This window comes from Limulus polyphemus, unplaced genomic scaffold (genome assembly GCF_000517525.1).
Source record: "Limulus polyphemus unplaced genomic scaffold, Limulus_polyphemus-2.1.2 Scaffold1602, whole genome shotgun sequence".
Taxonomy (NCBI): Eukaryota; Metazoa; Arthropoda; class Merostomata; order Xiphosura; family Limulidae; genus Limulus; species Limulus polyphemus.
This window is the reverse complement of record NW_013667212.1, coordinates 104,516-116,326: the sequence shown is the minus strand read 5'-3', so window position 1 is coordinate 116,326 and position 11,811 is coordinate 104,516. Positions and strand designations below refer to the sequence as shown.

General features: G+C 35.0%; 1 protein-coding gene across 1 annotated transcript in view; it reads left to right on the top strand.

The window, feature by feature from the left end:
* Positions 1 to 1,471: 1,471 nt before the first annotated feature.
* Positions 1,472 to 11,811, top strand: part of LOC106464264 (nucleolar protein 4-like) — an 84,141-nt gene continuing 73,801 nt past the window's right edge. Inside the window, exon 1 of the mRNA XM_013924390.2 lies at positions 1,472 to 2,085. Coding sequence (XP_013779844.1) covers positions 1,663 to 2,085 — 423 coding nt within the window. The 5' untranslated portion in view covers positions 1,472 to 1,662. The remainder of the gene's footprint in view (positions 2,086 to 11,811) is intronic.

Genomic DNA, 11,811 nt, shown 5'->3' with positions numbered 1-11,811 from the left:
GCAAAAAGATAGACATGTTACATTTATCTCTTTATAAAAAATCCTTGTACTATGATAGTAAAACAGGATGGTTTTTGTTAATCAATGTAGGTGTATCACACTTTCGACGCATAATAGGTATAAATTACAGTAATGAATAAATACTTTTTAAAATGACGTTCTACCACAAGTGAGTCTTGATTCTCAGTGTAGCTTCAGAAATTTTGTTTAAAATGTGATTAATGTAAAAGTAACAGAGTTAAGATTGAAATTCCACAATGCCACTTTTTGCAACGTTAATTGTAACTTGTTGCAATGTTAACTAAGATGTAGCGACTACCATTCTCGTCACCCCCACAAGCTTCTTTTTGACCTAACTTACTCTCTCTGGCCACAATACATATTTTGCATTGCAACTCCACTCGAGTGGTATAGGTGAAAAACACAACCACTTGCCTTAGTCCCGCACACCCGCGCGTGACAGCCAGGTTTCGCGCTTACACACCAAAACACATGTGTGTTATTATGCGGACCCAAGTGACTTATCGAACGCCATTTACTGCCTACTGATATAGTTGTGGGCACGCTATCACTCGAGGGGCTGTTTCGCCTTTGTGTTGCCGTCCATTATAGATCATCCACGGGCCGGGCATGGATTCCCGCTAGCTTCGTGCTTTCCACCTTGCACGGCACAGGAAATCCTTTCCTGCCAAATCAATAACTCCTGAGCACAAAGACACGCTAGGAAACACGAAACCTCTTAGCCGCCAGGGAAACAATCACCATGGAGAAGACGAAGGAGGAGGTGGGGGTAAGGGGAACGAAAGAGATTGCATTAAGGTGGATTGAGCTCCTACCTGACGTATCACATGACATCCTAAAACAGCATTAACTTGTCTTTTGTTGTTCATACTGGTTTTTTGTTGTTGTTGTTGCTATTTTCCGCGATTGACATCGTACACACAACGCCCCCAGGCGGCAATAATTGTGAAAAGAAAGTTACTAAGTGTTGTAATATGATTAACTTATTCCAGTTTGGGACGTACATTATGTCATTACTATTTATGTGCAAATTAGACCTGTGTATGATATTTTAACTTTAAGTTAGGAAACGTACTTTCCAAATCAGTGTAAATTCAAGTTTTTAGAGAAAAGAGAATAAAATGTAATATAAAAAGCTACTTTGAGACTGACTCTTCCACCGTAATACTAGTGATAAACCTATTTTGTATAAAGCTTGAGGAATTGCCTGCCGTGTTTGGTCGTCAAGACATAAACTTAATGGAAATGGAGGACCCAGACAACTTAGATTACAGGCTGGTGGCAGCCTGGCGTGCGCGGGCGGGGCACGAGGGACTGTGTGAAGGTTCGATAGCACGAGGGCGCGTGCAGGTCTCTGAGTGGCTGACGGTCCTGGTTGTGACGTTACCGCACTAACTGGAGGCGAAGCATTTGAAGGTGATCGCCGTGTAGCGGTAGCCCGAGCTTTCGATATCCCAGCAGAAACAGCGTGGGCCCAGCACTGATTATTTGATGGCCCGTGTAACTAGCTAGTTTCTAAGCAAGAGTTTCCTCAAGAGACACCTACAGTCTTACTAAGGTCGTGATAATTGTTCTTTCGGACGTGAATAAACCATTACTTAGAGTTCGGCCCGGACTGCCATATAATTTGCACATCGGCGTATGGAAAGACGTCACAACACGCGCCACGCGGCTGCCCTAGCAGCAGCAGCAGCTATTGCCGCTTCTTCCTCCTATAGTCCTGAACGTTCAGATGTGAGGAAAGAAGAAGAGGTACCCTTAAATGTGAATTCAGATAGTCCAGTTTTAGGGAAGATAATTATGAACAAAGGAGAAATGTACGAAAACTTCAAGTCCTGGGCCATGAAGACTTACGGAGACAGTGCCAAGACTAAGACTGTTACCCGCAAAAAGTACACGCGTATAATAAAAATCCTGAAAGGAGAAGAACACAGCAATGCCGAAAATTCTAAGTTTCGCTTCTGGGTGAAAGCCAAGGGTTTCAGGATTGGTCCTCCCCCAACCCAACGCATCGAAGGAGGACGTTCGGATCATCATCTATACGTCCCCTGTAACAAAGTATCAGTAAGTTAAACGCATTTTTTAAAGTTTTGCTTGTTTTGATTATTTAAATCCTACTATTTTCTTACTTGCATATATATTCTAAAAATTTTCCCTCCAGTTTGCACGTTGAATCTATGCGCCTGTCATTTGTGTTGATTGTTTAAAAAATCAGAAACTCTCCCTTAATCGTTACCTTATACACTGGTATGTTTGTTATACTGATATAGATGGAACAAACCAAACCACAGTATTTTCCATTTCTTGTCTGATTGGGTTTTTAGTAGCTTACATTTGGTAACGGTATCGCCACTAGTTAGTTTTATATTTGTACACAAGGTTTAAAGTTTCTAAACAAATGCATTTTTAGTCAAAGTTTATAATGGCTAAACACTGTGGGTTAATTCAGGTGAATTTATATAGGCACCACTATCAGTACCAAGAGACAGTCACGTAGCCATTACGGGCAGCCTATACAGTGGTGCTTTTCTTTATATAAGGTGAGCTACTACACATTTTAAACAGCAATGAAACAGTTTGTTTTGCTTCTTTTTAATTTCAAAGATTTGTGTGTGTGTGTGTGTGTGTGTGTTATTTTCAAGAAAAGTTATACCATAGTAGTTTAATTTTATGAAAATACATTTACACATAAGAAACAAGTTCGAGAAGCAAGTGACGTCATAATTTCATCACTTGACCGTCAGAACTACTGTCGACAGTTATCTAGACAGCTTGGTGAAGCCTTCAACTTAAGAGTTATTGATTTTATTTCTCAAACTTTTCTCGCTCAGCTGCAACATGTGGCCGTTTAGCGGGGGCTTCTCTGCACAGCTAGGTCTATGGACGTGATAGTCTCACTTCTAGGGACCATAAATGGCGGGTCCTTGTCAAATAGTTGCTAAAAGGAAGTATGGGAACAAAGTACGGCTGATATGGTTACCAGCATTATAATATATATGGTATTGCTACAGGTACTTATTCTTTCCTCGTGGAGACTTAGCTTTATACACGAAATAGCAACTAGCTTACAATACACACGCCGGTGTTGTGAAGCAGCGCAGCACATGGAAATTTAAATATATTTGAAAATTTATATGTATTTTTTTAGTTAAAATAGTTGTTTTTCAACTTGTATAGTAACTTTAACATGTGTTTTATAAGAATATAAATATATGTAATGAATAAACATGCGACAACTCTCTGATACTTCAGGGGTTTTATTTCCCTTCATAGTACGCTTTCAGTTACTATTGGAAAACATGAAATTCCAAAAGATAACGGCAGTGACAGTTTATATACGAACTAAAGTAACACTTTCCCTTGAGTCTTGTATTTAGCATGCTGACGTTAAGGCAACAACCTAAAATTCTAGCTATCCATTTCCAAAGAAGGAAGGGAAAAAAAGACAGGTTGACAAAAATCTATTGTCGTATTATACAGCTGTATTTTCAAATATCTGGAATACGTAACTGAATTTAATAATTTAGAAGGAGCACGTCAACAATTTTTATTGTTTGGATATAGCTTTATTTTATTAAACTTTTAAGGGATTCGAATATAAAGCCTCTAAAGTTGATTCTGCATCAAAAGTGAGTACGGTAAGAAAGGCAAATAACTTTAAATATGATAAAATGGCTTTACACTTGTATCTGTTACATTATGAATCACTCGGCAATAATCAATTCCCAATAATTGGATTAAATAAAACGTTATGCTGACTTTTTGTTGTAACAATAATCCATATCCTGGAATTCCAAGATCCACTAGTATTGATTTTAATGTTGTTTCTTGCGAATAAAAAAAGGTTCCCTTTTTCTTGTTCCTGTTTATCTAAACGCTTTTAGCTGTTTAAAACAACTGTTAATGAACGAGGTAAGAAGGGTTGTAACTCACTATTAGAAGAGACGAACTTTGCCCCATACTCCACTTTATCCACTAAAATTATACTCTCGATAATCAATAGGTTTTATTACAGTTCCATCCTTATCCTTTTGAAATAAAAATCGAACTGAGATACTGCTTGTAAAATCAAAATCTCTCTGCTCCCTGGGTTATACATAATTCAAAGAGAGATTAAGTTTCATATGATGTAAAATTCTATGTCATGTATAGAATTAATAGTAGGAAACACGATACAACACATAACTAAAATTTTCAGTACTTCAAAGCTTTGAATTGCATCTGTTTGAGATGTTTATACAACGCAGAACTTTAACTAGAAATACGTAAAACCCAATACCAAACTAATATGACGCTTCTTTCTTCCCACTTTTCATCATGTTCCTGTAAGCTGTTAAACGACGTCCAGAAGTAATAACACCTCAGAGCTCACAGGGCCAAATTGTACAATACGCTTAAAAATAGATAAAAATGTTTTGATACAAAATTCTTAAAATATTAACAAGGCGTAATCCACATAGATTTGGAGATTTTAGAGAGACAGGAGGTTCATTAAGTGCTCTTATTTATTTTAAAGGTAACGTCAAAAGATCGTGAATAACCAAATCTTTGGAAGGAATTGTAAATTAAAATGGAGCGAAAATCGACCGTTTGATTGTGAACAAGAAACTTCATGTTACGATCTTATTTAAACTGTCAGACTACAAGTCAGACATATGACTAAAACCAATGGATATTAATCTTGCTAAGCTTAATGTATAATACAATACACAAAAAAGTCATGCTTTTAGTAAGCTCAGCACTTAGGGTTTTCCCTAGCGTCTTTTGAACAGTGGCTTCGTTACGTCTATAATCCAAGGGTATTGTCAAATTGAGTTTTACCGCATCTAGCAGAACTTCTAATAGAGTCTAAAGTATAAAATGTGTATAGTAATACGCCCTGATGTGTACCTGGTTGCCATGACAACGAGGCTATCTCCATTAGGGAATTAGGCTCCCCCGAAGCTGAGTAGCGTCCGTGTTGAGCGCCACATCAAATGTAATGTATTGTTTAGGGGCTGCCCTTTGTGAACTTAGTGCAACTTTAGATTTTGAGGCATGCGTCTTTAGTATCTCCTTAAACCTGAACGCATTATAATTATCAAAAATACCTAAAGAAATGTCTCCATCGCATTTCAAAAAGGAAACATTCTTGTTTTTGTCAAAAATTCAGGAAAAAATAGTTTTATATACATAGAAATACGTTGTTTATTAATAACTTTAAAAAATAAAATAAATCACACAAAATACACATCTTACGAAATATTTGAACAAAATAGTTCTGATGTTGTATAGTCATTTATATAAACGTACTCCTGTAAATAAACATAGTTCTGAAGTTGTATAGTCCTTCATATAAACGTACTCCTGTAAATAAACATAGTTCTGAAGTTGTATAGTCCTTCATATGAACGTACTCCTGTAAATAAACATAGTTCTGAAGTTGTATAGTCCTTCATATAAACGTACTCTTGTAAATAAACATAGTTCTGAAGTTGTATAGTCCTTCATATAAACGTACTCTTGTAAATAAGCATGATTGGAAGATGTGTGTTCGCTCATACTTGTAAGCTCTTATACACAGGACGCAATTTTCAAAATATGTATTCTTTCATACAATCGTTTTAAAGCTGTGGTGCTTCAAACAAGCGTGTTCTTCGAAGCAGAACGCAGTTATAAAGATGTGGTGCTTCAAATAAGTGTGTTAATCTAAATAGAACACAATTTTAAATGTGGCATTTATTAAGAAAAGTGTGTTATAAGATACATATTCCTTCATACAAGCGTGTTTCGTAAATATATATAATTCTAAACTTGTGTTTAATGTAATATAAACGTGTTCTTGAACCCAGAACATAGTTCCAAAGATATGGTGTTACTTTGTACAATTATGTTCTCGCCAACAAACCAGATCTGAAAGTCATGTGTAGATTCACAAAAACGTATTTTGTGTACACACAACATGGATCTGAAGTTGTGTGATTATTCTATAGAAAGGTATTTTCGCAAACATATATAGATCCAAATTCTACTGCTGGGTTTTTCTTTATGAAAAAATTCCCAATAAACAAATACAGCTCTAGAAATGTGTGTTTCATTCATAAAAGCATGACTTGTAAATCAAAGTTTTAACATACGCCTACTGTTATACAAGCATGTTTTATAAACAAGATTTAGTTCTAAAAATGTGTTTATTTTTATATGTATTTTTAAAACAACACGGACAGTTCTAAATGTGTATTTCTTCATAATACCAATATTTTATAAACAAAATTCTGTGAAATAGTTCTGAAAGATTTAAAGTTGTCGTCTGTAGTAGTAGCAAGCTTTTATAAACAAAATTCTATTCTAAAGAGATGTTACCCCTAATACAAATGCATTATTAATTACTGAACTCAGCCTTGGGAAAGCGAGTTGCTTCAAACAAGCACGTTTATGTAAATTGACACAGTTCTAAAGTAGTGAGTTCCTTAAAATAAATGTTCTTCGCATGTAAAATGGATATGTAAAGTTATTTACCGTTATACAAACGTATTCTCACAAACAAACACACTTGTACGTTTACTGATGTGTGCTACTTCACTGAAAAATGCAGTGCAACAAACACATCTTTAAAGATCTGTATTTCTTCATACAAGCGTTTTCCTGTAATTAAGCACATGTCTAAAGATGTGTGTTATTTCAAACAACTTTTTCAGTAAACAAAGTTGTATGCCCTTCATATAAACGAATTCGTCTACATATATTTACTCTTTCATACAGTGTTTCTCCTGATAAATAGAGTTTTTAAGTTCTGTTTCTGCATATAAGTGTTTTATAAGCATAGAACATCGTTCTAAACGTATGTTCCTTCGTACGAATGTTTTTTTTTGTAAATAATTCTGAATTTCTAAATGTAAACATGTTTTTTCTACACAGAATGAAGTTCTAAACGTGTGTTCCTTCATTGAAGTGTGTCCCAAGGTTCTAAAGACATGTTTCTTTAAATAAGGATGATGTTGTAAACAACGCATTATTTCTTCGTACCAGCATCTTTTTGTTAACATGCACGTTCTAAAGTTTTGTGTTCCTTTATACATGCATCTTTTTATACATAATGTTAAAGATCTACGTTTCTTCACAATAGTGTGTTTTGTAAATAAACATTGGACTTCTAAAAATGTATATGACTTCATACTAACATTCTCTTTCACACCAAACACAGTTCTAAGTTTGTGCGTTTCTTTATACAAAACGCAGTTCTAATAATGTTGTTACATCAAAGAAGAGTGTTCCGTAAATAAAGCTGTACGTCCTTTATATAAGCGAGTTAATCTATACAGAACACAGTTCTATAATTTAATACCTTCATACAGTGTTCCTCTAAATAAATAAAATTCTGAAGTTGCGTGTTTCTTCATATAAGTTTGTTCACTGAAAACAACATTCAGAAGTTCTGTATTTCTTCATACAAGCATGTTCTTATACAGATAATATATTTCTAGAGATTTATATTTTTCATAAAAATGCACTTAATAGTTTCAAAGACATTTGTTCCTTTATACACGTGTATTTATGTTAAATAATTACGTCCTGAAGCTGTCAGTTCTCAAACGTGTTTTTGAACACAAAGTTACAAAGATTTGTCTTCCTTCAAACAATCATGTTCTTTTAAATAAACACAGTATTGAAGTTACGTTTTCCTTCGTAGAAACGTTTTCTTCTTTAAAAAAGCACGAATTGTAGTTGTATGTTGCTTCAAACAAGCGTGTTTTGTAAATAAGCAAAGTTTCAAAGATGTTTCTTCATATTAGAATGTTTTTTCACACAGTTCTAAGGATTTGTGTTCATTTATACAACTTGCTATTGTAAAGAAGCAGGTTGTGTGGGGCCAAATGGCTAGAGTCCTTGAACTGTGAACTCTAAGATTATTAGTTCACTGCCAGTTGTTGCAAAAACGCACTCCGCACTTAGAGGCCGTGGGTGCGCTATAAATGTGATGGTTAAATCTTATCTTCGGTCAGACAAGAGTATTCCTATAGCAAGTGGTGTTTACTGTTGACTAGCTGCCTTCCCTACCATTTAAAAATTCGAGACGATTATGCAGAAATGGCCCTTTATGTAGTTTTGGTTAAAAATTCTGAAACAATGCGTAAAGAAATTGTTTTTGTTTTTAAGCAATTATATAATATATATTTTTCATAGTAAATTTCGTCTTTCCTTATACCACAGTAAATACCTATGTTTATGACTGTTTGTCTCGTTTATAAATACAATTAAAACAAAATGTCTGTATACGAGGCGCTTTATGGGTCGTAATACCAATAGCATGAAAAATATAATTTTTACAGTTTGCTTTGCCCGTGTCAATATTAGAAATGACAATTAACAAAATTCATGGGTGTGAAAAATAGATTTGTATAATAAATTGGCAAATGTTTGAGTGAAAAATATATGGATACACATTTAGCAAACTCACATGGAAGTTGAATGGACAACAAAAAAAAGATTGGTGTATACAAAATAGACTGGCAAGGTTAGTAAACTCACAATGATGTTTGATTGAAAAATAATTCGACTAAGCTTACAAGGATGTATAGTGGTAACATTTGAATACACTAAGTTAAATGGTTAGGATGTTGGGTGGAAAAGTTTTGGATACACATAATAAACTGACAAGGATATTCGGTGTTGTAAAACTTGGATGCACATAATAAACTGACAAGGATATTCGGTGTTGTGAAACTTGGATGCACATAATAAACTGACAAGGATATTTGGTGTTGTAAAACTTGGATGCACATAATAAACTGACAAGGATATTCGGTGTTGTAAAACTTGGATGCACATAATAAACTGACAAGGATATTCGGTGTTGTAAAACTTGGATGCACATAATAAACTGGCAAGGATATTCGGTGTTGTAAAACTTGGATGCACATAATAAACTGGCAAGGATATTCGGTGTTGTAAAACTTGGATGCACATAATAAACTGACAAGGATATTCGGTGTTGTAAAACTTGGATGCACATAATAAACTGGCAAGGATATTTGATAGAAAAAAATGTCGGTATGTTTCGTAACGTGGTAAGAATGTAGAATGGAAAAGATGCTTAGACACTTGGTAGGCAAGATGACGGATGGAAATTATTTGAACGTACAGAACTTTCTGCACACCAATAAAGTGATTCGGAAGAGGAGTTGGTGACGTCACTAAGATGACAGAAAAAGTGTACCAATACAGCATTTGCGTAAAATGTTTAGGCTGCACAATTGTTTTATATATGTTGAAAAAGGAAGAAATTAACTTCATACGAGTGTGCTTGAAGTGTATTATATTCTTCATAAATTATGAAAAAAATCGTCGAGACACCTGTTACATCATCATCATCGAACAAAAAAGCCAGGATGGCTGATGCGTTCTCTCTCTTTATTCCTGTTCACTCGATTCACCTAACTGGAAAATACCATCCAGAATCCAAAACACGTTCTTGACGGGCCTTATTAGATTGGCAAGGATATTGTGACAAAAGAAAAAAAAAGTGGATTTGTTTCATAGATCGAAAAGTTTCTTTGTTTGGCTGTTGCTAAGCGCAAAGCTACACAAGGGGCTATCTGTTCTCTACCCATTACAGGTATCGAAAGCTGGTTTCTAGCGTTGTAAGACTGCGGACTTACTGCTGAGCCACTGAAAGGCTAGTATTGATTTGTATAGTAAATTGTTAAACATTTGAACATGAAAAGAGTTAGACAATGACTTTATATTTTGGCAAGGATGTTGTGTAACAAATATTTGAATATACATAACAAACTGAAATAAGTAAAGTAAGAGTAATTCATCTCAAACACAGATTACAAAATTGTGTAAACCTGAAATTGGCTTGCTTGACAGTGTCTTTGGTGAGATTGGAATGGATGTAAATTACACTAATAATTATAATTAAGTGTATGTGAAGTTTGTACTCGGTCAGTCAGAAAAATGAAAAATTATGTTAAAAATATTAGCAGAAGTAATAGAAATGAGATATATATTTTTTTTTACTTGTTAAAATATTTCACACTGGAAGAACAATAAAATGAAGTAGAAAAGAAATTCATTACAATGTGAATACAACTTTGAAATGAAAGGTCGTAACAAATAACGAGCTGTGTTATACCACTCGAATGTGGAGGACAACGGAGAGTAGAAAGTTGAGGAAGACGAAAGGACGAAAGTTATAACCATCGCAGGCAGGCCCAGGCCTATGTGAAGTTAGCAGCACTAAAGCTTGGGATGGGCTATGGTGATCGTGTTCTACGTTACATCAAGTCTGCCAATCGATTTCTTGAATTTCTCCAGGGCAAGATGGCCTAGGAACTGAAACTTTGTATTTAAGTGTACCACTGTGGGCTCATCCATTAAGCTTGGAGCAGTACAGTCTTGAGAGCCCACCAGCTGGTGCCAATGTCTTTCGCTTGCCGAATATGGTAGAATACTGCATGCTAAGCTATTTGGTTGAGCTTGGTGAATATCACTGCTGAAGACAATGTCTTCTCCAAGTTTATTAGACCTCAAAAAAGAAGATGGTATAAAATACTTATGTGCTAAAAGAATTTTGTTATTGGTAGGCTATGATAAATATCTTAAATTTTTCTTACGTCTTTATTCCTTTATTATCTATGCCTCTACAGTTTTCATAAATAATACAAACTCTACACTAAAACGTTCTCCAGTGAGAAGAGAAAGATTAGAAATTAAAATGCCCGTTTTTTTACTTGTGTATTAATAAACAAAAACAATATCACTACTGTGGTCGCAAAGATCATACATGAATAATTATATGATAATTGCTTCTTAAGTATTAATTATTGGGCTAAATTCTAATAATATTATTATGCACAAAATAAACACAAGTACTCAATGGTACATGAATGGACTGTTTGTTTTAGAACAAAGTCACATTGAGCTATCTGGTGTGTCCACCGAGGAGAATCGAACCCCCGATTTTAGCGTCGTAAGTTCGTAAATATACCGCTGTCCTACCGGGGGACAATATCAAATTAAATTCAAGCCTATTGCTCAACAGTAGATTTCGTATTTAATAAAAAAAGGACATAAAGCACTGTCATGAGTGAAACCGTGAGTGCACTAGATCAGATGTAAAACTGAATATTGATCCATGCCTTATAGCTCATTCCATGTAGATTTATTTAACCTTCAAGAATGTCCTTATAAACCAGGGGTTGACAACCTGTGGCTCCCTAGTCACATCCGGCTATATAGCTGCACATAGCCCATCAACATCGGAAATATGTAATAATTGGTTGCGTATAAAAAACAGAACCTTTAAGTACCTTGAAAGGTATTTTTGTCTAGCAATACACGCAGTTTTTCAAAAATAAGAGATGGTTGCATGTCATTGTTCGTCGGTGATTGTGTTTATCTCTCTCTAGGTCATCGGTGCGAGTTTATAAACTCAAAGCGCCACATTTTGACAAAAGTACAAAACAGTTCTCTTCTTATCACTTTATATTCGAGTATAGATGAAAATCATGCGTTAGTCTACCGAACGTAAAGCTCTTCATCCTCAGTCTTTTAACTGAAGGGCGAAAAAGAGAGACAGGAAGTGGAATCCTACCTCAGAAAGTTGTAGTGGTTTCGTCACTTAACATAATTTATGAATCGTTATTTTTACAAAATTGGTCTTTTTGAATTTGGAGAGTGGGTAAGATTTGTGGTGACATGGCGCAAGACATAATACTGCGTGTGAATTTGATGGAGACAAATTACACTTTTATCACATTTATTATTGTTTACACGGTGTGAAGAAAGAATATGAAAAATCAAGAA